The sequence below is a fragment of the Calliphora vicina genome, chromosome 1 (assembly GCF_958450345.1).
Source record: "Calliphora vicina chromosome 1, idCalVici1.1, whole genome shotgun sequence".
In the NCBI taxonomy this organism is placed as follows: Eukaryota; Metazoa; Arthropoda; class Insecta; order Diptera; family Calliphoridae; genus Calliphora; species Calliphora vicina.
This window is the reverse complement of record NC_088780.1, coordinates 46,284,218-46,312,141: the sequence shown is the minus strand read 5'-3', so window position 1 is coordinate 46,312,141 and position 27,924 is coordinate 46,284,218. Positions and strand designations below refer to the sequence as shown.

Genomic DNA, 27,924 nt, shown 5'->3' with positions numbered 1-27,924 from the left:
AAATAAACATACCGATTGGGAGAGAGGGGAGGGTTAAGAAGCGGTGTGTTGTGTTGGTGGTTTAGAAGGTCTCTTAAATAAATTTACTTTCTCGTTAAGTGATTTTGATTTTTATGCAAATGATACAAATAACGTTGTATCTGATAATCACCAGCATTATCGTTCATTTCATTTTTAAAATCATTTGCATTTGGATTCGACGATATTGGATTTGCATCATTAAGATCTAAGTTCAAATCGTTCTTATGATGATGAAGTTGATGATTATTAATCAAGGTTAAACGTTTATTATCGTCATTTCTGTTGATGTTGTTGTTGATTGATTTTTGAAATGTTGCTGCTTCACGTTGCTCATCATTTGCTGTGTTGGAATGTTCATTATTTGATTGTTTTATATGTTTCATGGAATGTTTGTCATTATTGCCCATTGCCCCATTAAATACCATAATGTCCTGTTCACCAGACTCAGCATCATCCTCGCCAGCGGTTGGAGACGAAGAAAGCGCAGATCCTTCGATAGCATCGTTAATGTAATTGTTATCAAATTGTATAGCAGTCGATTCGTAAGGCAACCAAGGATGTCGTTGCTGCTGTTGCTGTTGTAGATAATCAAAAATTAATGTTGTGGGTATTAATTCGTAGTCATAGGGTTGTAAATGTTGCATGGGTTCTGGTTGCATCTGCTGTGATTCATGTATATCGTATAGGGCTGCAGTCAGGGGTGATGAATATTTGCTGGCCATACGTTTGCCAACATTTTTCAATATGGCTCGATTCAATTCCACCTTTGGCGTGAAAAGAAATTGAAAGAAAGCATACAAAGAAATTAAGTGAAAAAAGTTTATGCCAACAGGGAAATTAAAAAGTTTTAAATACTTTATTTTATAACATTTATTTAATACGAGTAGATACATACTTATATATTTCAATTTGCTTGCAAGTAAGACACGAAAAATATAAACATTGTAAATGATGTGCTTGATTGAGCATAATTTCTTATAACGCAACTTAATTTAACTGTTTGTTAAATATTCTTTTGTAAATTTTTGTTTCATGTTGTATTCCTTGAATAAAATATGTATTTGGAACATTTCTTTTGTTTGTAATTTATTTATTGATTGTATCATTAGACATTGAAATGTTCCTTTTGTATCATAATATAAAATAATTTACATAAATACCTAAACTATAGATGTAATGTTTTATTAAACAATGTTGGCATATTTAAGTATTTACTTTTGAATAATTTACATTTAAAGTAAATAACAACTGAATCGAATAATTTCTATTCATATTATAGGCAATATTTTTACACTAGGGTGGTCCTTATTTTGCAATTTCTCTATTTTCAAAGATCACAAGCTCCAAAATTGTTGCCTGGCTTCCAAAAATCAAATTCTTCAAATTTGAATAAAATCGTTTAAAGTTAAGATGTTTTACTTTTTATTTGAAGTTTGTGGTTTTAGGTGAGTTTCTATCTAGTTTTCAGAAAAATTAAATTTTAAAAAAAATTCAATTCAAACTATTGTAGTTTTCATATTTAATTTACCCATAGCTCTTTATAATGTGACACTTCACAAAATCCTAAAATTTCATACATACCTCAAATACAAAATTTGTTTGAAACCAATTTTTGAAAAATTAAAAAAATTGTTTCCGATTTTAATAAATGCTAAATGAGGATTAACTTAACTATTCGGCTGTGCCGAGTCAATGACAATAGAATACTTTTTTGATATAGGAATTATATGGGTGTAGGGTCAAGTATGGACCGGTCCTCACAAAAGTTGGTAAAAAGACGTAGGTTCATATAAAACTTGTTTATATGCAATTTCATCACGATATTAATTACACGGTGCTACGATGAAAAAAAAACTAGGAAAACGACCTAGCGTGGGTTATAGGTCTTGCTGAGTACATTGTGTTGTCAAAAAATATCAGAAACATCCTCAAATTCAGAAGTTATTCTGAAAAAACCATTTTCAGTGATGTTAGTCAACTTATGGATCTGTAACTCAGTCAGTTTTTATCCGACTTTAAATTTTTTAACGGGTTTGGAAAGAAAACTCATTACGCTTTAAAATGACGTGCACACATTTGTAAGTTATAAGTATTGATACAATTTATCAACTTTTTTTATTCTAGTCGGTTTTCATTGCTAATTTTGATATGGAAACCTATAAAAATTTATATCAATTTATAATGGAAATTTAGTTGTTAAAAAAACATGGTATTAATTATTCAAATCAAATGAAAATTGTAACATTTCATGAATACATGTTTTAGTATTTTCTCCCCCAGCGCATATAATACAAAAAAAAACTGTACAAAAAAATATTTGTACAATTTTTAATTTACAAGATAAATTTTGTAGAACTTTTTCCGAAAAAGTTTAATAAATTTTGCAAGTATAAACCGATTTTAAGAACTAATGTCTCGTTTTTGTCTACATAAAATATTCTTTAATATACTGTGCAAAAAAATAGGGTTTTATAGAAAAAAATTAAAATAATTATTGTTGAATTTGAAAATTTACGAAAAAAAATAAAAAAGAAAGCGAAACTATTTATAAAAACTTTTAGAGGTATTAAAGTACTACGACCTACCCTAAAACAGTTTTTTCAAAATAACTCAAAATATTGAGGGTGTTTAAAAATTTTTGAAAACGATTTCAGTATGTCCTCACCTATGCCTACAACTAGGGTTTGGGGTTTCCCGGATAATTTTTCATTCAAGTGTGTAATTTTGTAGCAGAATGTTATTATATGAAAATTGTGAATGTTCAAGTCATTTTTTGAAGAATGACTTTTGACCATTACTCTTCTTTCAGAGTGCTTAGAACTTATTTTGTGCAAATTTTGATCAGGATTGCCGCATAATCAACAGTATTCCGTGGGGACAATTATATGAGGTCTTGGTGAAATCATGGACTGACATTGCTCATTTGACTATCGTGTTTTCAACAGACAGACATACAGACGGATAGACGGACAGATGGAAGAATGGACGGACATAGCTGGATCTTGGTTCTAAAACGAATATTTCGATATGTTAAAAACGGCATAACAAAATCATTGTGGGTATATGTATATTTCTTGACGATGGATATTTTTAAAGATCCAAATTTGAATGCTTGTTTTTATTGCTGTTTTAACATTTCCGCTGTTGATGGAAGTTCTTCCCTGGAGAAAAACCTTCCGATTGATACAGATGTTTCTGAGTTGACAATCTTTGGCCAATTAGGAATCGGTTCGTTCCGGAGCGTAGATTCAATTGTCATGGTCAATTATGGATTGATCCGGAAAAAGTTTTAAGTTTTAAATATGATGATACACTTTAAAGTGGTTGTTGGACTATATGCGTTACAAACATCAGTACAAATCCAATATAGCTTCCCCTTTTTGACCATATTTGAAAATATGGACAAAGTTTAATATAAGGGCCACCCTATTTTACAGATGTTAAACTACAGGTTGTTAAATTGACCACTCCACACCTATTTCATCTTATAACTTTTACAACTGTTGACTGAGTGGCTAGACATACAATTCTTGTTAGCCTAATAATAATTAGTAAAGAAAACAAAATATTTTCATTTCAAATTCTATAATTTTTTCATGATAATAACATAAATTGACATCGACGTGCTAGGGAAAAATATACATAGATAAATTAAAAAATAGCAGCGGCACTTCACAAATGAGGAGCCGCAGAACAAAAGGTACCTTTTCGAATTTTTATACAAATTGATTTTTTGGTATTTTTATATTTGGGTTGAAATCTTCTAGAAAAAACCAAAAATGTTTCAATTTTCAAAAAAGTACCTTTTGTTCTGCGGCTCCTCAAATGATGTTCGACGGCAATACCGCTGAGACAGGAAGCTGACTTTTTTTAAACCCAAATTATTAACAAAGTGAGAAAAGATGATATTAAAAATTTTTAAAATCTGTGGTAAAAAAATATGTTTTAGTATTTAGCATTTTTAAACATAAATTTTCTAGATCCAGTCAATTATTTACCTTGTTGGTTTTACTATAAAATTTAATTATAATAAATAATATGATTCTAAAAACTAAATAACAAAAGAGTCTTACACAACGTAATATGAATTTTTGTATGACTATAGACTTTTTGAGACAACATGCTTTAAGCCATGCTAAGTAAGAACATTATCATCATTAATAATATTTTATTTTATATAATTTTTCAATTTATATTTCATTTTCTTGCCCTAAAATTATGTGTCTAAATCAATTTAAATGTATGTTACTCAAATTTTTTTTCTTAATCGTTGAACATTAAAGGAGACATGTAAAATTGATATTTATACAGCAGACCTAAATTACAAAGACACCCTACTCTCTGTATGGCAAATTTAATTAATTTTAATATTCAAGTAATTTTACAAATATTTTTTAATTTAAAAATATTTTAAATTCTATCAAACTTAAATAAATTTATTGAAAAAGAACAATCCAAATACTATAGAATATGCATACATTTAATGGTAATTTGTTACAAAATCAAATCTAATTTTATTTTACATTCCAGTCGTTGTGTGCATACCATTTTCAAATAATACGTTGAAGTATTTTTACATACTAGAGAAGTGTGTACTACTTGTTGGTATCTTTAACAGGCCTGCGAAAAGCTCTTAAAAACTCAACCAGCCTGACAAATCAATTTGTGCGTGCAACAAGATTCGTCTACTCGCGCGAAAATTTATTTCTACGTTCTGTTAAACATCGTTTATAATCAACTTTTGTGTGCAGTTTGCGGTGGCATAAAATTACGATGAATAAGTATGTTTAACTATTTTACATTTTCCTTTCCAAATTCCTCAGCCATGTCGTCGTGCGAGTAAAAGTAACATATTACGTATTAGGTAGGTACTAGGATATTTGATATAGTTTTGTAATCAAAATTTTAGCTTTTTTAATTTGTTTTAAATATTATTCTTAATAGATATTAAGAAAATAAATAGAGCACACTTCTAGGAACAACTCAAATCAAGTAATATTGAGAAAAGATTCTTGAAAGGACTTCAGTGGCACATATTTTGAAAAACCGGCCAAAAATAATATGGTTATGGATTTTAAACTAATGTTACTCATTTGAAAATAAATACAAGGAGCCTAAAAATTACAACACTACTTCAACTATATCACAGCCAACAGGGTGATCCAAAATAGACTATCTCAGTATTTTGCTAAAATTAAAACATTTCGTAACAAATTTTAATTCTTATATGACTTTAACTTTTTTGTTTTAAAAGATTTGGAGACAGTATTAAAAAACTAAAGACTTTATGTCTTTTAGAAATTTAAAAGGTACCAATTGCTCAAAAATCACCTACTTAATAGAGCATAACTCCTTCCCGTCGAAACACATCAAGAAAAATCGTGCACTCTTTTATAGTCCGAACCTGATATCCTCGCGTGTGTACCAGAGTTATTTTTCTGACCAAAGGTCAGATATTTTGTTCAACATTTATGAATACGAAGCTAAAAAAGAATGTGTTGTACAATATCTTCCTGTATATCCGAAACGAGCTATAGTCTACTTAATATTTCGATAGGAGCAGGGGGACCGGTACCCCCATTAGATGCAAATATTAAACATTGAATATCTAAAGAATCATTATAGTGAGAGTCTTCAAACTTAGTAGCAGCCATTGTTTCAGCACACTACCCTATTGATCTAACAATAACACGGGTAGCCGTAGGTGCAGAAGGGAGATGGGACACAAATATTAAATATCGCATATCTAATGAAAGGGTTGAGGCATAATGTGGTATATGTGTGTAAGACTTAAAAATGCAGGATTTTTTTAAAATTGTTAGCTTTATTTTTAAACTTTTCCTATCTTTCTGTGAACATTTGGATTCCGCGCAAAAAAAAAATGCAGGATTTTTTTAAAATTGTTAGCTTTATTTTTAAACTTTTCCTATCTTTCTGTGAACATTTGGATTCCGCGCAAAAAGAACTGTCCATCTTTTGAGGCCAAGAATGAATCAAGCAAATTTCGGCTACTCTCTTCTTAAGTGGAGCGTATCCCAGAGAGAACGTTCTTCATCTACTAAAACAAATAATAGTCAAACAAGGCCGAGTCCGGACTATAATGCGGGTGAGGCGAAACTTCCCAACAACTTCATTCTAAATTCTTTTTAACAGGTATTGCAATATGCGGCCGAGCATTGTCATGATGGAATATTACGGTATCATATCAGAACGTTTTTCGGCCAATACTTGCTTCAAACGAATCAGTTGCGCAAGTAATGATTCTGGCCCAAAATTTTTTTCTTTTATAGCATTTAAACATCATTTCAAACATGAAAAATCGTATTTCAAGGTGTCTCGACTTCAATTCGTATGTTACCCAATTTCACAGCTTTTGAATGAATCCTGCTACTCACAAACGTTTTGAAATTGCTGCCTGAGTAGCTCCCAATGATTCTGCAAGCTCTTGTTGAGTTTTACAACCATCTTCATGCTTCCAATTTTTGGCCTTCAAACTTTTTTGGCTGGCCTGGGCGATCTTTGGCTTCCATGTCTAAATCACCACTTCTAAACCGCACAAACCATCTCAAGCACGTTGAAACCGATGGATCACATTCACCATAAGCTTTGTCGAAGCAATAAAAATTAACTTGTTTACACTATAGTGTTCAATAACTGAGTGAAAATAAATTACAGTTATGTATTCTTCATAATGACATATAACCCAGTATGCAACATTTCGAGTCAGTTCTTTTTATCGAACTTATTTCGCATTAAAATCGAAAATATGAATTTATTATGATGCTCTATCCAATCTACATTTTTTAGAATATCGTATTTTAATATTTTATAGAAATGGCGAATAATGTTCGAGTTTTTTTTTAATGTCAAATTTTATTTTTGCACAAATTGACAAATTCATATACATACATATTATTCTTTTGTCAATTTGTGAGAAAATCAAATTTTATTTCTTATCCTATCAATAACATATTCATAAAAATATAGTTTAACACGAAAAATGGATCAAAGACGTCTTAAAAGAAAAGCGCAGCCAATTATTGATGTTGTTTTTGACAATTCGAATCTCATAATCAGCAAGCATCAGAAATATGTTCAGAGTTTATTGCATTTGAAAATGAAAACACATCTAACGCAACATTATTGGATAATAATAAAGGTATTGAATATGCATTATTTAAAGAAGAAATTGCTCGATAGTATAAAGTATACAAAATTGTTCATATATTTAATCGAAATCGAATCAATTTAGAACATTTTTAATACCGAAAAAGGTATAGTATATCGATAAAAATTAGAATCAGAATAATAAATAATTTTCGACTCTTTATCACTCTGCACTCTACTTAGTAAAACACGCACATTCTCGACATTATATCGAAGTCGATATCGACAAAATTTTACGAAAAAATTATTCATTTTCGACATAACTTCGAATCATTTTGCATACTGGGAAGTTACTAAAAACAAAAACTGCCATCAAAAGATACGTCATCTATTGAATATCCCGCATTTTTAAGTCTTATATCCAATATTTATATATATAGAATCACTTTCTCAGTCAATTAAACGATGTCCGTCCGTCTGTCCCTCTGGCTGGCTGTCCATGTAAACCTTGTGCGCAAAGTACAATTTTGAAGATATTTCGACCAAATTTGGTACATATCATTTTTTCGGCCCAACCGCCAAGCTTATTGAAACTGGCTGAAATTGGTCGATTGTTTCACCTAGCCCCCATACAAATGTCCTCCCGAAATTGGACTTTATCGGTCATATATGTTTAATTTATATATTAATCTCCACAAATTTCGCTCCAAAAAAGTTTTATATATACGAAATTCATGTCACCAAATTCTGTTACGATCGGTCCATAATTAGTCATAGCTCCCAAATAGACCCGCTTCCGAAAATCACTTTAACGTGCATAAATCTCTTACAAATGTAGGTATTAGGGTATTCAATCGATTAACCGTTAATCGGTTAACCGATTAATTTTGGACGGTTAACTGTTCGAATAATTTAAAATTGCCGATTTTCAAATAACAAATAAACCGATTAATTTGTGTCGATTAACCGATTAACCGAAATTCCTTTTTTTTGCACTTTAAATTTCAATAATACAATTCAAATACAAATTTCAAATTAAAATTAAATATTTTTGAACATCCAATAAACGTGATTAGTGAGTATGTATAACAACTGACATATTTAATTTACATGTCTTTGAAAATTTGTTTGTATTAGCATGTATAGACGAAATTTTTTTTGGAAATTAGTCTTTTATCATAACTAAACAAAACTATTAAATTAATCAAAATCTAAAACAATCCAAAAAGGAATATTCTTTATCATGCTTTTGATTTCTCCAACATATGCAATCAGCGAGAGAGTTTTTTTCCAAGAAAAGTTTTATTAAATCTAAAGAAAAAAAATCGTTTAAATTATATTCTTTTTATAAAATATTATTTCAGAAGATCTCACTAAAACCCTAAAAAAACTCACACATTTGCTGCAACAACGTCATAATTCAAAAAAAGTCGTTTCGTGAAAAACGTCTTTGAATATTTTATGACATTTTACTATTTCTTAAATACATTTTCAACAAATCATGCGATTTCAGAAATATAAATAGTAGATGTTAATATCTTTCTAATCTGTATTTAACCCAAATTTTTACTTATCAAATATACGAGAAAACATGAATTTTAATTTTGATGTTTACAACAAAAAAACTATTTCACACAAAAAATAATTGACTTTTTTGAAAACAGATGATACTATATTAAAGATTAATGAACTTTGTATTACTCAGTTCATAAAACACGGATTTTAAGTTAGGACGTTGTTGCAGCAAATAGGCGATATGTTTACAAAAATGATCTCAAATACCTTATTTGCTGTTTTTTTATGTTTTTGTACACAAAATTCGTTGTTGTATTTCAAATTTAAAATGAAAATATAAATTATTCGGTTAATCGAATAATTTTAAATTAACCGATTATTAACCGAATAAATCTAAACCTCGATTAATTATTTGCTCGATTAACCGATTAAACCAGAAACCCGATTAATTGAATACCCTAGTAGGTATATATACAAAATTCACCGTAAATAATAATTGGTCATAGTTCCCATATAAGGCCCACTTCCGAAAATCACTCACGAATATTGATATTTTAAAAGAAAAATATTTTTGCTCATTTACTTAGTGTAGTAATTGACCGACCATACGTTCTTAATTGGTTTGATATGTTAATAATTAAATAGTTTAAAAATTATCAACAGAGAGTATTTGTGCAAAATGTCAGCCAGCTAGCTCATTTCGTTTGGGAAGGCGGAAGGACATATCTAGAGTATCCGGAATATATACAAATGTGGGTCTACGACAAATAATTTGATATGTTGCAAATAGAATGACAAAATCTATATACCCCCATCTTTTTTGATGGTGGATATAGCAATATTAAAAAATGATGGCCGAGATTTAATGAAATATTTATCATTATCAAGAAATTTTAACACTTTCATATGGTCAAGGGTTTAATTATCTAATATTTCGGAATTTTAGTATAACTTTTTTGGGGATTTTTATGAAATTTCAGAAACGTATTTGACTATGATCAGATGTCGAATTAGCGTATTCGTGATCGAATATGCTATTGTATCGAAAAATGATTTCGATATCAAAATTTTAATAAAATGTTATAAATGTCTTACTCGATATCGAATACCATAATCTTGAATAAGATAATTACGAGCAATTCAGTCCCAGAATTAAAATGAGCAGCGACACAATATAAATTATGTATTTTATACTCATGGAACAAACCTAACCTACAGCTATTTACTCTTCACTTTCTATAAATATCGTATCTTAAAATTCCAAAACCACTTTTAACATTTCATAACAAACCACCATCCTAATGAGTAAGTTTGTATGTACCAGCATGAATGGCTGAATATTCAAATACGTACACATATCCAAAGTATAAAAACATTAAGCGGTTGAATTGTGGAAAATACTGTAAAAAGTTGTTAGTGTCATTTGCTTTATGCAAACAACCCAATTGATGTAAATATTTCTCCAAAACGGAAAATCTTGCTAAAGAATTCCTTTAAATGTGTTTACCAAAGGAAGGCAGGCAGGCATTTCTGCTGCTGTTGACTTAACGTGTTTGAGTAGAGCAGAGTGTTGTTTAAGAAAATAAAACAACCAGCACTCTTTTAGATTGAAGGAAAAAAATTTTAAAAACAAACAACAAGTAAGTGATGAAAATATGTTTACAAAATAACTGTAAACAGGAATGGATTTCTTTTTTTTTTGTTGGCTTATTTGCTTAAACATACCAATATATAAACAGGCATAAGAGTTTATATAAAATGCCTTGAAGTTTCAAACACATGCAGGATATAAAATATGCCTTCATATACATACATATGTTTGTATTTCTGACACAAATTGTCGCATGTAAAATACGAGTGAGTAATGGAGCACAATATTTAAATTGTATATAAATACTACATCAGTATTAATGAGAGTTTGTGTATGTTGGCTGCCTGCAGTTCTGTGTGATTGTGCCAAACTATTGATTTTACCTATTATTTAGAGTCAGCACTGGCAACATGTGCGTATCCTAGACGGAACTCAAGTCAAAAGGACACTCAGTAACAATTGACTCTCCAACAGCCTATTTCTGGTGGGTAAAATTATTACTTTTTAAAGCTCAGTAATAAACATATTATTTATGACTACATCCTAGATTACTAAGAGACACTAAAGTGATGGTTGACCTTACGCTAGATTACCTGGGATATATCAAGTGCCAATTAACTACGCTCTGCTTTACATTAGGCACATATGTGTCAAATGACCCAAACATATATTAATCAGACATTAGTGAACATTTTTATTTAAAAGTGCTGCTGGGTTATGTGTAAAAAAATACTATTTAAGGTGTATTACAATATATTTAGTTAAAAGCGATTTAATATATTAAGTTATTTAGACTTGCGGTAATAAGATTTTAGGTGCTTGTCTGTCTCTTGTACAAATTGAAAAATGCGCATATATTTTTTGTGTGGTCCCACATCTATGTTTTTAGGAATTTTTACTAAAGGATTTTTTTATGATTAAATTTAAAAAAATATGTTTTGTAGAGAGAGAGTTTGTTAAATACTACTTGTATAGACACATGTTGTTTCCCGTAAACTTCTTGTGGTTAACAATTTATAATTTTTACAAATTAAAGTTTTATAACACTCTGTAACAATTTTAATCTTTTTTATACAGTTTTTTATGATAGGATCAGATGACCTTTTAAATGGACTTTAAAATTTCAAAGGATACACAGTTTTCAAAAGAAAGTATACGTAATAAATTTATCTGATTCAAAATTGGCATCAAATAAAAACTTAAAAGTTCAGGATTGTAATAAAGTTATGTGTTTTGCCCCTGCATCAAATATACGGTCAAAATTTGTTTTAATACGTTGGAAAAACACTCAAAAATTAAATTTTCATAAAAATGTTTAAAAATAATTTTTCCATCTTATTTTTGAATCAAGAGGAAAATATACAACATTATTTGACTGCTGACTTTCTTAGCTTCTTAGCTGATACTTATTTATCCTTTGAAATTTTAAAGTCCATTTGAAGTAACATGTGACCTGATAAAAAAAAACTGATTAGGGTAGAAGGGGGACCAAAGCCACTTTTTTTTGAGACGATTTCAAATTTTTTTTTTTTGCAAAAATTAAAATTTTATGGACCGACTGATGTTTTAGCGTTCTCAGAATATCAAAATTGTTAATAACTTCAAAATTATAGGGGGTAAGATTTTATCGTAAGTTAATGTTTATATTTTACAGAAAACGAATTTTATCGTAAGCGAAACACAGTGGTATCGAACAAAAAGAGGGAAATAAATCTGTAACTTCTAAATGGTTAGATTGGTTCGAATGAAATTTCACATGCGCAAAGAAAAAGTGTTGTCGAGTTTAAGTTTTGAACCTTGACCTCATGGGCACACCGGGGGCGCGCCCAAGGGTCCCCAAAGTAGGACACCTCAGGCATGTTATATTTTTAAAACGATTCAATTTATTCGTTTGTGTTCCGATTTCAAAAAAATTACACACATATAATCTTCTCATCGAGCACTATAAAAAACCTTGTCATAGCTGTCAAATATTTCTTATAGCTTAGGAGATATTCGCATTTGAAAATTAAATTTTCAAAATGTTTACCCACCACACTCCAGTTTTTTGGTAACAGCATGTCCAAATATTTTCCGATCTTCTCCAATTATCATTTGTTGGAGTAACAACACATTTATGTGTCAAATAGAAAAAGAATTGTTTAAAAATAATGATTAAGTCCTAAGTTATATGCATTCGAATTTAAAAAAATTTAAAATTACGATTTTTTGCTAATTTTCTGGGAAAAAAAGTACTTTTTTTTTTAAGTTATCGCAAATAATTTCTAAGAGGATGTATAAGGAATATATACTTTCTGAAAGCTAAGTTTTTATAAAATATTTTAATTGAAAAACAATTAAAAAATTGTTGTTATCGAGGAGACCAGGTCCATTCAATAAACACCTATTTTTTATGTTAAATTAAATTTTAGGTCAAAAATTCTAAAATCGCATATTCGATATCAAAATATAGTAACCAATTTTAGGTGGCCTAATATGTTTCTAATTATTTTGTAAAGGCTTCCGATATCCCCTACCCTGGTATGGATATTATAACCAAAAAACTAAAAATTCACATTTTTGGATTTTTTCAACACTTTTTTGGGATTTGCGGGATTGCTGATAACAAATTTCAAAACTTGTTTTTATTATTCTATTTTAAATAGAAATCTACACATCTGTGAAATTTCATTAAAAACTATTCATAAATAAAAATTTAATTTCAATTCGAAAAATTTGTATCTATGCAAAAATTCAATAGAAAATATTTTTTGTCGTATTTTTCAATTAAGTATTCCATGAATTTTTAATTGTCAAAAGTTATATATATTTTTGAAAAATAGACAAATAGCTTGAACGAAATTATATTATATCGCATCATAACATTTTTAATTCTATGTATAAATTTCAAAATAATCAAAAAAACCTTCTCCTGTAAAATTTGTGTTTTGTCGCTTACGATAATTTGACGCTAAGGGCTCGATATGTTTGTGACAACCATTTTATGCTAAAGGACTTACCATATTATGTTGATCTCGGCTTATGGATATCATAATCTGAGAACAGCATAATATAATGATTCATAATAAAAATGGTTGTCAGAAATATATACTTGTTTACTGTAACCATAATTGTAGCTACATAGAGTCATATAAATCCAAACGTATGTATATATTTAGATAGCAGCCTTAACATTGGCAAATTGTTTTCAATGTACAATGAATGCTAGTTTAAAAGGAAGTCAAACTTTATTTCGTAACAATTCTTCAAACAATTTCAATATCGAATTTTTATCAAACTTAGATTGATCTTCAGATGAAAGTTAAACTTGTGACAGATTTGCGAATTCATGAAAAAGATACCAGAAAGCACATTGACATTAGTTTTTGATATGCAAAAAGTAGCTTATTACTCTCGTCAGCTAAGTTTTTACCACTTTGTATTGCAAAAGTCTATCATTTTATTGCTGGACTGAAAATCAAACTGTTCGAGGATCTACGAAAATTGATTCTGCCTTGCTACATTATTTAAATGTTCTCTGTTTAAAAGATATTAATTTTTTATTTAATAAAGGTTCGATAGTCACAAAATCTATGCAAACTTGCAAAAAAATTTTGTGTTAAATATTTTATTAAATATTGATATTTATGCGCGTTACTATATTTTTCTCATGTGGCCCTTATATGGGAGCTATTAGGGGATATCGTCAGACCATATAATATCCTACACCTGCATATTTTTATAGCAAAAGTATAGTAATTCATTTAGAGAAAACTAATATAAAATCTATTAAGAAAATTTAGAGTTTCAATATGTCGATTCTCTGGAATGGGCCGTTCCTAGTAGTGATCATTAAACATGTAATAATTTCCGGTAGTAATTTGAAAATTCATACCTCTATGGAGTTCATGCATTTCAATGTATGTAGTTTCATAAACAATGTTTTTCTATTTCAAGGTATTTTATTAAAGTTTAAAGAATTGTTTGTTGCTGAAATATTATTTGAAATACCATTCGAAAAAATAGCAAATTCTTTATTAAAATACTTAACTAAATTTTAACTTATATACTGAGATTACTTAGGTTGTTTTTGTTCATAACTAATATTGTTGTAAAAAGTTATTCTTTTGATGCTACTTATTTCATAGTATTTTTTTACATTTATATTTGAATAATTTCCATTTTATGTTGGCCACAAAATAACCAACATTACGCATTTTATTGTGAACACAAGAATATTGAAGTACATTCATTTTTCATATTTAATATTTTGGCTAAATATTTCTTTTGTGAAACTTACCTGTCTCGAATTCTCTTTCATTTGCCTACGAGCTATTTCCAGTAACAAACGTTGCCTCAAAACATCCAGTGGATTCACAATTGACAAAGATGGTTTGTTGCGTTTCGAACGGAAGTAATCATTCTGCAAAGATAGTAGAAGAATATGAATAAATAAAATATTAAAGGAAAAAAAGAGACTGAAAGTTACTTAAAATTGAGTTTTACAGTAAAATATTAAATTACAAACAGGTGGGCATTCAATTTTGTACTGCTAGACGGTTGTGAAATAATGAATAATTTTATTATTTTGTAGATTAATTTTTAAAAAAATTATAGGAGGTGTAAATGTAATTGTGTATATGATATAGTTATATTGGCGGTTTTATTTAAAGTGGTAATATTTTCATTACATTTAAGTTATCACTTATTTAATCTCAGATTTTCAACTTCTTGGACAAATAATCAAAAATTATTACATTTTCAATCAAGAAAATTGATTGCAAATCAGAAAATATAAAAATCATGAACATACATATAGATCCTTTATTAGTATATACGTGTATTGAATATGTAATTCAAAATAGTGTTACGATTTTGCATTAGCGAATTGAATTTATCGGTCTGTAACGAATGCTTGCAAAATTCATCATGTTTATAAACATTTCCATCACTAAATGCTTCTACTTATTAACAATGTTGATAGCACGCAGTTTTTAGCAACACTAAATGTTTGAGCTGCTAAGATAAAAGCTCTAGAAATAGATGATTTTAGTTTTGTCCATTAAGATAATTCATGAAACTACTGGATGGAAGATGACGCTCTTTATAACTAGAGGCAGAGGTTGCAATTGGTATTTAATTTAATATAAGTGTGGACATTAAAAGAAAGTGACTATTTAAATTGTTGCGTAAATCGAAAATAAATAAAGTTTTGTTACAAATTTTAAACTAATAAACTGTTTTTTTTTTTGCAATCAAAAAATAAACCACCTTTTTTAAAAGGTAAAAACGTAACAATAGTTAATTGATAAAAATTAAAACAATTTTTAGAAAAATAATCTTGTAAGTTGTAACAAATATTTAAATAAAATACCAAAAATTGGAATTTCAGGATATTTGTTGATAAAAGCTCATATGGCGTATTCGAAACATATAAATTGTATTTCGTTAAAGATTGGCTAAATCCGAAAGCTCGGCATTAAATGGTATAAATTCGGAAGTACCTGTTAAGGACCCTATTATAAAATTGGACACATTTTTTTTAGTGTCTATAATTTGAAAGTGGGGTTTTGACTGAAAACCTATCAAATTCTATATTTCTGTAACACTCGACTTTAAAGTCTATTTTTGGATTCTTACAAAATAAAGATTAATTTTTTTTGTATGTGTATGATTTTATGTGAAAACAACACTGTTATTTTCATTTATAATATGTTAGGTAAATTCTTTGCCAGATATTAAGATTTCTCTAATTAATTTTCAACGTAAAAAACAAGACATGATATATGTAAGTAGATAATAGATTTTATCTATTTTTCAAAAATATATGAGGAGCCGCAGAACAAAAGGTACCTAATTTTTTGAAAATTTAAAAATTTTGGGAAATTGATTTTTTCTAAAAGATTTCAACCCAAATATTATAAAATTACCAAAAAATCAATTTGTAAAAAATTCGAAAAAGTACCTTTTGACAATTAAAACATTCATGGAATACTTTTTTGAAAAACATGACAAAAAAATTATTTTTTGCGAAGATGTAAATTGAAATTAAATTTCTATTTATGAATCTTTTTGAATAAAATTTCACAGTTATATAGATTTTTCTTTTGAAAATGCAAAACTAGAAATCAATTTTGAAATTTGATAAAAAAAAATGCCGCAAAACATTTTTTGAAAAATCCCATTTTTGGGATGATCCTGGTCTCCTCGGTATAAAAATAATTTTTTTTTTTTTATTCTAAATATTTTATGTAAAATATAAATTCCTTATACATCTTTTTAGATATTTTTTAGATAAAAAAGAAAAAAATTACTTTATTCTCAAAAAACTAGCGAAACATCGCCAAATGCGTATAACTTTGGAGTCAGTCATGATTTTTAAACAATTTTTGATGATTTTTAAACAAAATTTGATAAAGTAAAAATGTAGAAAATCGGGAAACATTTGTAGTAGGAGTAGGATGGGTAAAAATTTTGAAAATTTAATTTTAAAATGCGAATATCTCCTAAGCTAGAAGAGATAATTGATAGCTATGACGGGTAGAGTAGAGTAGATTTAATATATGTAATTTGTTTGTGGTGTCCTACTTTGTGGACCTTTGACTGCGTCCCTGGTGGACGTCTGTAGTCCAAGTTCAAAACTTAAATTCGACAATCCTTACTCTTTGCGCATGTGAAATTTCATTTAAACCGGGCTAACCGTTTGGTAGTTTCAGATTTATTTCCCTCTTTTTTTCTATACCACTGTGCAGCGCCGCACCTACGAGTCCGTAAACTAGAATACTCCTCTGCTACGCCTGTGTGTATTTTTATGTCAATCGAACCAGCCAGTTAGAAATTTTATTCTGCCTCACTGTGCTTTATAATCTAATACATTTAATATTCAATGACAAAAGCTTAACTACACACAGAAAACAGTTTGGTTGGAAAACGGTTAGAATTATTAATATTTAATTAACTAAACTGAAAATTTATTATAACTATGGAAAATGTATTAATTCAACCGATTTTCCATATTTACAGCTAAAAATATACATTAGTAATTATATTACGATTCCAACAATTGTTAAATTGGTTCAGGTAATCAATTTGTGCCAGATTAAAATTAGTTTATGTGATTCAGTAACTTCAACAGATGTAAATTCAAGTTTTAATAGTAAATATGGTGGTTACAATCAATATATTGGTTGTATTATAATAATTTCTCCTAAAATTATGCTTCTAGTTAAAGTAACAAATAATTGTTCAAACCAATTTCCAAAATTCGATGTTCACAACTGAAAAAATAAGTACATAATCCAATCGAACTATTTGTTGATTTATTTGACAACAAAAAATTTTCTAATAAAATAAACCAGAAAATAAAATATGAAAAAAATATTCATAATAAAATATTAACACCAAAAACATAATCAAAATATTCCATAGACCGTTGCGGTTATAAATCCCTAGAATGGTAAGTTTACATGATGTTTCTCTTATTAGAAATATCCATTTTAAGGAATATTCTTGCTAATTTAAGTTAAACTCTGATTTAATAGGTATACGAACGAGGTGTTACTTTTGGCGAAATATTTCGGATCTCTTTGTTTTTTCAGTTGATGTCGCATTGAAATATTAAATGTTTGGTGATGCTGTTATGTCTGCTGCAACCGTTTCAAACGAAATACTAAGAACTGAAAACAGATAATTTTAACTGCAATGCAGATGTAACAAAAACACGGTAAAAATAAAAGTTCTACCATTGCTGTTCCCACCGCCAATTTTAAAGATCAATCTTTGTATTTTGTATTACTTGTATTTTGGAAAATAAAATAAATAAAAACCATTTTGTAGTCATTTTTATAGGAACATAAAGTCAGTACTTGCAATCGAATTATGGATTGGTATGGTAACCGATTGAATTTGAAAAAATTCGGCTGTCATAACAAATTTATTTTCTCTGTATACCAATAAAGTGTCAAGGACCTCAAAAATTCGGTAATTGCAACTGATTTATTTGATAGTAGATGTAACCGACTAAATTCGATTGGCGACAAATTCGGTTGCCATAACGAATTTGTTTTCTCTGTGTACAATTTAATCTATAATTTCTTTAATCTAACTAATTCAAGACACTTGTCTTCAACATGTCCTGCCATTTGTTAAGACATGCATGACTAAATTTAATAGAAAATATTTAATAGAAAAACATGAATTTTAATTAGTAATTTTAAATAAAACATAAAATACATGTAATAGTAATAATTTTTCAAATTTCCTGTCAACCTTGCAACACCTTGACAAGGTATTTAATTTCACTTTATTTTCATTTTGTAAGCATCAATTTTTAATAATTTAATTTTCTTATAAAATTGTTTGACATGCAAGTAGTTGATAAAATTAAAACTTTGTAAAATTTCCATTTAACTGAGGGTTTATGCATATGACAAAGTTAAACATTCATAGATACACCTACAAAATCTACTTTAAGTAAAATTTCTATTGGCGTTCATGCTGATATTGCTACTGCTAGTTGCTGTTGATATTGTGTTGCTACTGTCACAAACAAAATATATAATTTTTTATAAGCTTCATATTGAAAACTTTGACACCTGTGTCATTTGTTTTTTATATACTCTTAGCTACAGCAGTAGTTATGTTCATTCATTTATATTTTCTTCGTTTCACTTTACTTTTGTTTCTTTTTTTTTAAATATTTTTCTTTACTTATTGTCATTTTTGCTGCATGAAATAAGAATAAATTGTATTTATTTGTTGAGACTTTGTAACAACACTTGTCTTTTAACTTGATTAGAGGAAAAACTTTCTCTATTTTATTTGAATTGTTTAATTTTATGGAAAAGTTATGAGAAGAAAATGATTTTTTTCTAGAGTTGCCATTATATATATTTTATGCATTGTCAGCTATAATGAATAGTTTATATTTAATGACTTAACATAATTTCTTTGTTATATTATCGATTATGATTAGCCTTGTAGGTTTAATGCTAGAGATATTTGCTGAGAATTAAAATGAAAACGAACTATGAACAGGTTGTTATGTTAAAAAAGAGATAAGTATTTTGGATCCAATGGATGGAAAATGCCCAGATGCTAAGGCCTAGGTAAAAATTTATAAAAATATCCATATCAACTTAAATACTCATCAAATTTTTCAACAAACTTTTATAAATCATAAAAGATCATTTTAAATCTCACAAATCACATGTAAAAATTATTGTTGAGTAATAATTCATTACAAATTATTATACCGAATACTACAACGATCGATCTTTAACCGATTATAAGTAAAAATATCATACACTGAATATGATCGTGTATGTCTGAACGATCATGAATGTTGAGACGAATGGAAATCTACTTTTACATAGAGGATATGTAAGATTTACCTCCGCTAACTTGTCATTCATATTCTTTGGATTCTCTCTTAAATATTGCTAAAATAAAATGACAGTTTTTTTTGTTTAAGGACAAATTATAATACAAGTTTAACAGTATATAAAAGTTTTTCTTTCATTTCTTCGAATTGCATTTCTTTGTTAACAAAATAAGTATATTAATTTAATATTAAAAACATTTCTTTTCTGTGGTTTTCTTTATTAAAAATAAATTATTACTATTTAGACAACGAAAACCAAAAAATAAACAGTAAAATCTGAAGAACAATAACTTATAAATTCGTAAAATAAACAACTACGAAGTCTTTTAAATAAGTGACAGAAACTTTGAGGTTAATTTAATTAGAGTTCGTTAAGTTGATAAAGCAGAGTCAACCAACAAGTGACATGATTTAAATGAGAACGTATTGATTTTTAAATTTAAGATATTAAGTATTCTATATCGACGGTGTTTACCCAAAATGGTTTAGCTGCAGATTTTGTAAAAATGAGTTTTAGATACCAAACTATTCCCTGTGATGCACTTTTCCTGTGGTATTAATTTCTGATCAAAATGTTTATTTGTTTGCGACTTATTCACATTTTTTGTTTGGTTTATCTACATAAACACTTCTTTTTTGAAGGCAAAATGGTTTATCTACAATGTATTTGCGAGATTTTCTAGCAGTCGTATATTAAAAATCTGCAATAAAGTAATTATTTTAAAACGAATTCAACTTTGCTGATGAATATTAATACGCAGATTTGAAATATGTTTTCAAAATGTTTCTATCTTCACACAGTTTAACGGACAAAATATTCGATAATTGGGATGGGAGTTTATTACTTTAGCCAAAAATAAATAGTATAGCAACATTTTTGTCCTCAAATTTCATTTTAAGACACACTGCTTAAAGGGTGAACCATTTTCTCGCAAATGCCTTGTCTAATTACTCAATAGAAAACAAAAACAAATATTGAGCAAAAATATCTGGAAAAGGGACACACTCAAATGGAATGTGATAGTGCACATGCAAAAATTTAAAAAATGTTGAAGGACCAATCCATATATTCCTCATGTTTATATCAATATAACGAAAGAGGCGCATAAAATTGTAATAGTTGGTGCCAAAGAAATAAGCAAACCGTTTGATACCGAATACTTAGAATACAATTTTTTCAAAAACGTCAACGATGAAAATATTATACGCTTTTCTAGTATTTGTCCTGGACGATCTAAGAATGGCCCAACTGTTTCAAAACTAAAATCACTTTTATATTTACCGAATGGTAGTGTAAAATACAAAGTCAGTTTTAATGATGAGTACAAAGATCATCCAGTACGAATAAAAAAAATACCCAGGATATATAGATCCACAATCAATTCACCAAGAATATCTTCCAATATCCACCAGTAAATGGAAACATCTACAGGAATTGAAATCTGTGATACCTAATGAATATCATTCTGTCTATGATAATCTTCATTCAAAATAAATGTAATTTATTTAATAAATATTAATAAAAACCCTAACACTAACCATACAGATAATTATTTGGACCTGAAGTAAGTTCTTCTTCTATTTTTCTTAATCCTAAAATTTTTTAAAAGTGAAAAACAACAGTATTTAAACTTAAATTTTTTTTCAAACAAAATGGTTTTTCTACTCATTTTAATATTAACATCGAAAATTTTCTAAAACAAAATGGTTTATCTACCGTTAAAATGTGAATAATGGGTTTTATTTTATAATATATATTTTAGGGAATTAGTAGAAGCCAATCAATCATATTGTGGAAGATCGATTTGTTAAATACTCACTAGTTAGGGAATTAAACAGTTTTTTGCTTCTCCTGAACAGTTAGGTTTTTGCAGATAAACCATTTTTGATAAATGCCGTCGATATGTTAAGACATGTGTTGCCGTTCGTGTAAAAAGTCGATTAATGTTCGTGCCCTGCGGTTGGTTAACTCTTCTCGGTTTAGTGGTCACTTTTCTAACCACCTTTTCTAGAGTCTTTAAACTATTTTGCTAAACAATTATATTTTTTGAAGTCATCGTTTATGTTTTTTTTCCAAAACTTTGCCGTGGTTAGATTAATTTTAAAATATCTGTATTACTTTGCTATTTCGTTTGTTTGGTCAGAAAATTTAGTCAAAAATTTTAGTGGTTAGTAAAGTAACCACCTCACTCCACAAAAAACTTTAGAATAGTGTGGTTATTTTATGTTTTGATTTATTTTTTACAATAAACTAACCTAGATTAAATAAAAACGCAATTGTTTTGATTTTAAACTTATACACAAAAAAACGTAGTTACAAGAGTTAACATTGTTTAAAGTTGGGGGGATAATAATGATTATTGAAAGGCTTGTATTCATACCACTTTGATATAATCGAAAGTCGCCAAATATATACAGAGATCCTCAAAAGTGAGTAAACACCACAAATTATTCTATTTTTAAAAAAAAAAAATAATGAAAATCCTAAAATCTAATCTAAGATTAAAATTTAAAAGTTTCGATTTGTTGGAGATTGTGCTGAATAATAGATTCGGTTCTGAAACAAAATGATTTAAGTCGGACTAAAATGATTTTCACGATCTTAAAAAAATCAAAAAATTCACTAGTGTTTACTCACTTATGAGGCTCTCTCTATATAGTAAATCTATCAAAACATTCCCTTTAAATTGTAATTAAAATACCACTTAAACAATATTAAATTACGAATTTCTAAAGACAAATACCAAGTATTTTAATTACTTTTTTATAAAGTATTTTTACATCACAAACAATTCTACGTAATATAATTCTATTAACTATATTAATATAAAACTAATAATAAATTATTTTTAAATTAATGCAAATTACTTTAATATTACTTGTGCGTATTAGGCAATATTTAAAAACAATATAAACAAAAGTAGCAAACAAAGTAGTATGTATTTAAAAATTAATTAATTTAAACCATATGATGATTTGTAAAATCAATTCTATAATGAAAAAATGGTTTTAAATAGCAAATCACCCAGTTAGTATTAATCGGATTAAATTATAATATTTATTATTTAAATATTCTGTCACTATCTGCTAAATAAACCTTAACATGGCAAATTTGTCAACTATGTATACAAGATAGAAGAATGAATTGAAAATAATTGAATTTAAATTAAATTTAAACACATTTTGTATACATAAATTGTAATTATTGCTTACTAAAAATTATGTATATTGATTAAATGTTGAACAAACAAATAATTGTAACAATGAAGAGTAGCTGCTTTAGCCTGGATGGAAATATTAAGGAACTATGCACAAAACTAAATGTTTGGTGGTCATGAAGGTATTGAAAAAGTCAAAGCTTAAAATACCGAAAAAAAGTACACTAATGCCCATAATTTTACCAAAGTTTCAAAACAATACACACTAATCAAGACATATTTATAGAAAGAAGATAATGATTTATTCAATCCAATTTAAGGAAATTTAATTAGTAAGATTTAGCCTAAACTTTTTGAATTTTACGGAACTACAATGGATCAGATCCCTAATAATTTCCTATGGTTTCATCTATCTATCTACAAGGTGGAGCAAAAGTAATCACCAAATGATATTTTGCTGTAATTTTTTTTTATGAAAAACTGGTTCTGCTTGTAAAATTTGTTTATATATTTTTTTTAATATGGTGATTACATTGTTTGTTTGTAACTTATAGGAGCCTAAACCACTAGACCATTCCTCTTGAAACTTTTACTGTATGTTCCCCTATATCCTGAAAATGATACCCTTTATTTTTAAATATCAAGTGGGCGTGGTACTTTCCATATAAACTAAATATTGGGTGTATCGGGTGATTTTAAATTTTTCCATAGTTTGAAAATGGACGGTATTGTAATAGTGGGCGTGGCACCACCCATACAATGCAATTCCATAATTTTGAATATCTGAAGAACTATAATCGTAAAAGTATTTAAACTTTGTACGAATTAATTTCTTATCACTATACTGACTTTGGCTGAAAATGGGAGTGATTGTATTAGTGGGCGTGGCACCTATCATGCAAACTAAATAGTTATTTTCCAATATATAGAGAACTATAATTGTGAAAGTCTTCAAACTTTATATGAATCAATTTCGTATCACTGCGTGAAGTTAGACCAAAAATTGGAGGGATCGGAACAGGGGTGAGTCATCTCCCATATAAAGTAAAAAGTTATTGTCCTAATTATTGTCATTTTACATAGTTCGTATAGATGGGAAGTTTGTCTGAAAATGGTCTGGATTGGACTAGTAGCTGTGGTACCTTCCATAGATATGACAAATTATATATAGGGGAAGATATAGTAGCTATCATTATGATTATTTAGAACAGAAATGGGCAAACTACCAACAATGTTAAGCAAATGTTAAAATTTGTATATAGGAAAACCTTCTATATACACAGCCTCAAAAGTGAGTACACACCAGTGACCTTTTTGATTTTTTTAAGATCATGAAAATCATTAGAGTCCGACTTAAATTTTTTTTATAACCGAATCTATTATTCAACCCAATCTCCATCAAACCGAAACTTTTAAATTTTAATCGATGGATAGATTTTAGGATTTTCATTATCTTATCCTGCATTTACACATTCAAGTAACGAAAATGTCAAAAAATACATCGAAATATCTACAAGTTGCTTGAGTGTTTACAGATGCAAGTAAAAGTTAATTTTGTAAATGTTACCGAAGGAGAATGATGCCGCCAAAAAGCCACAAATATAATAATACTACAACTAATTTAATAAATAAACCTTTAAGATATAAGCATTTGTTATTTTCAAGTCCATTTGCAGAAAGTATCAAAAACTCACTGTCCAGCTAAATTCACTAGACAGTGAGCTGCAGGTGGCTGCATGTGTCATTTTGTTAGTGCAAAAGTATGAATGGATTGAGTTCTTCGAACTATTACTTTCATGTGTAAACACTAGGTTACAAAAATCAAATAATTTGTGGTGTTTGCTCACTTTTATAAAAAAGAATTTGTGTTTGTATGATTGTTTGCATATTTGTACTTTATGGGAGGCTAAACCGGTTAACCGAAAATCAACATTTAAAATTACCCGGTTCTGAAAGAAAAACTGTATTTACGTTCACCTGAGGCTAAACATAATCTGCAAACAGCCACTAAGATACTCGTACTTTAACTACTTAAGAAAAAATACAAACTTAAGCTTCTATTGACACATTTTCCAACAAAATATCATTATACATATGTCTTTAGGATTAACCATTATATTTGCAAGTCATAATTTGGGAGTAAATGGTTTTAAGTATATTTAAGAATTTTTAAGAAACACCTTGTATTACATAAACATAACATCGTAAACCAAAAGTTAATAGGTTGTAGTATATTTGTTTTTGGGTTAAATGGAATTCATAAGATTAACTTGTTGTGAATTTGTATAAATTTTGTCCTTCATAACGGAATTAACATATTGTTTATTTTTCAGCAGAAAGATTTTAAATTGTTTTGTATAAATTATCTTTAACAAATTTATGATCTCATCACAAAACAGGAAAAATACTTTCGTTTATATATTTTCGAAATAAGTAAGACTCTGAGGGATAAGCGACAAATTTTATTCGAATTGAATAACATTTTCTGTAGACACAATAGTTTGTCTGGGAAATTTTAAAATTATTATTAAACAAAACACGAAATAAAAATATGTCATGCTAAATAAAGCCATTAATTGCAAATAAAAGCACAAAATATAATATCTAAATACTCGTACTTCAAACATATTTCCATTCTATATATCTAAACATTTTCAGACACCCTTGCAAATGTAGTTCAAAACATATACTTGTAAAATAAAAATTTTCTAAATTAATAGTTGTTCTAAATCTAACTACTGCACTGAGGTTTCAAATTCAAATCTAGCTGTACAAAATTATTTAGTGGCTTTTTATGGATTTACGTATTTTTCGAGTTACAGTGAAGCTAGATATAAAAAACTTCTAAATAAAAAAATATATTTTAGTGGCAAATTGTAATTAAAGATTAAACAAATTAAAGGTTTATCAAAATCTAGTTTCAAAACATTATTATTTGCAATGAAATTCATTTAAGTACAATTTGTTTTCGTTAATTTCCTACAAAATTGTTTCCCATAAAATTGGAAATAAAATAAAAGTGTTGACTAAGTGAGATGATATTTGTTAAGAAACAAAACAGCCATTGGACGGGATCCAGCAAGGTATATATAGTAATATTAATAATATATTAAACATCTTTTTTATTTGAAACCAAACATTAAAGGACTAGAACCGGAGAAATATGAGGATCAAATAAATAAATGAACTATAAATCATTTAGTAAAGCATAAATTTGTTAGAAATTTGGAAACGAAAATATGAGCGAAGATTTGCTTCTCCCAATAAAACCAAACTATCAATTAAAAATCAGTTTTACGTTATATGAAAGCTAGTTGTTAACTATTATATAAATTATATTGTATTTCGCTTTATTCTTTATTTTATTCTTTTATATTCTGGATAAAGCACACTCCAATCCGGTCCATGGATGTTAAAAGAATTAATGACTCCTGGTCAGAATTGCTCCACAGTGAGTCATTCTCATTATTTAATTAAAACATAATCTCCCTGGATAGAATTTGATAGGCGATTGATAAATTTCATCAAAAAAATCACCATATGGAATCCTGGCGTAGTTGCTGCAGGGATCCATCACATCATAATGACCATACTGAAATAAAGAGTTATTACTGAATTTCTTGGGAACAGCGAAAAGTTGAAGCAAGATGAGCTTGGAATACCTCAAGGTGGGGTGATCCCATCTATACTGTGGCTGATTTTTGTTAACTAGATTTTTGTCGAATTTGAATATAAGGGAATGAAAATTGTTGCTTATGCGGGCAATGAGTTATTTCCACCAATTTCGCACTAGATTCACTATGTGGTCCAAAGTGTACGGAGCTATGAACTATCTCTATAGAATAATGCAGAAAATTTAGGTATTATTCTGAAACTGAAATTATTATGGAAACTGAATATTGTACAACACAGGCTAAAAAAGTCCGTTAAACAGTGGGGCTTAAAACATATGCTAAAAAGTGAATTTATTCCGCTATAATATGTACAATCCTGACTTTTGCAAACTGCAATGAAAAGCAACTATGCCGTGCACCAATTGTACAGAATTCTGCTTGTATATGCATTACAGATGTTCTTCAGATTAGTTTTTCAGAGGCTCTGAAATTGTTCCCACCCAACTCCAATTGATCTTCATTAACAGCAATTTTCATCTGCTGGATTTTGGGATGTTACTGAATTAGCTACTCGAGCACTGGCGCTTTTGTCGACAACCAGGCGGCGCTTATGACGTTTAAGTCCTGTAATTAACCCTCTAATGCCCAAGCATACCCAAGGCAGTCAACACAAAAATGGCAATAAATGCAAGTATTACTGATTTTGCATTTCAAAAAAAAGTTGCTAAAATTATTTTAAAAAGATTTCAAAGTATTTGAAATGAAATATCAGTTATATTTGCATTTATTGGCATTTTGCGATGAGTGGTTTGAGGCATGCTTAAGTATTAGAGGGTTAACAACTGTCACGGCTAAGACGTATATCTAACATTACTCACTAACAATGGGTCACTAAGTGATCGGTAAGCTTTCAAGCAGATTCGGAGTTCCCTTCAACAGTTTCTGCCGCAGATGCCTGGATCGCAGAAATAGTTCTTCACCTCCACCAATGACAATAAAACAAAGCAAAACAAAGAAGTACCTATCAGTTTATAGATCAACAATTCACTGAGTCACGTAAAGTGAAAAAAACATGAACCAAAAGCCATAAAATACATATTTGCATATACATAAGTATAAATATTGTTAAAAAAAACAAATAGTCCATCAAATGATACGTTTTATTTTATTTATTTTATAATTTAAAACGATAAATACCTACGCATACAACAAAAATTATTCAGACAAACAAAAAGCAATTCCCCATAAAAACCGCAATACAAAAAAATGCAATTTTATAAACATGAATTTATTTTTTTTTTACTTTACTTTACGTTTATTTGTTCTGTAGTATTTACACATTTATTAACGTGTATGGAGGATATTTCACGACAAATGGCAAACAACCAACATACCTGTAACAATTGGGAATCCATGTCATCCAGGTGATAACCACCGTAACTTCCTCTTTGTGCTGTATAAACGAGTTTTGTAGCACACAATAGTGTTAAGACTGGACACAGCCACGTTGTGGCTTTCATGGTGCTAAAAAAAGGACAAAAAACAAACGTAGAGAAA

General features: G+C 28.5%; 1 protein-coding gene across 1 annotated transcript; it reads right to left on the bottom strand.

Annotated features, from left to right (window-relative positions):
* Positions 1–62: 62 nt before the first annotated feature.
* On the bottom strand, positions 63–27,924 carry Dh44 (diuretic hormone 44). Its single transcript, XM_065498451.1, has 3 exons — positions 27,762–27,924; positions 14,514–14,636; positions 63–785 (listed from the first exon to the last, which is right to left on the bottom strand). The coding sequence occupies exons 1-3, from the start codon at positions 27,885–27,887 to the stop codon at positions 84–86; spliced, it is 951 nt and encodes a 316-aa protein (XP_065354523.1). The 5' UTR covers positions 27,888–27,924; the 3' UTR covers positions 63–83.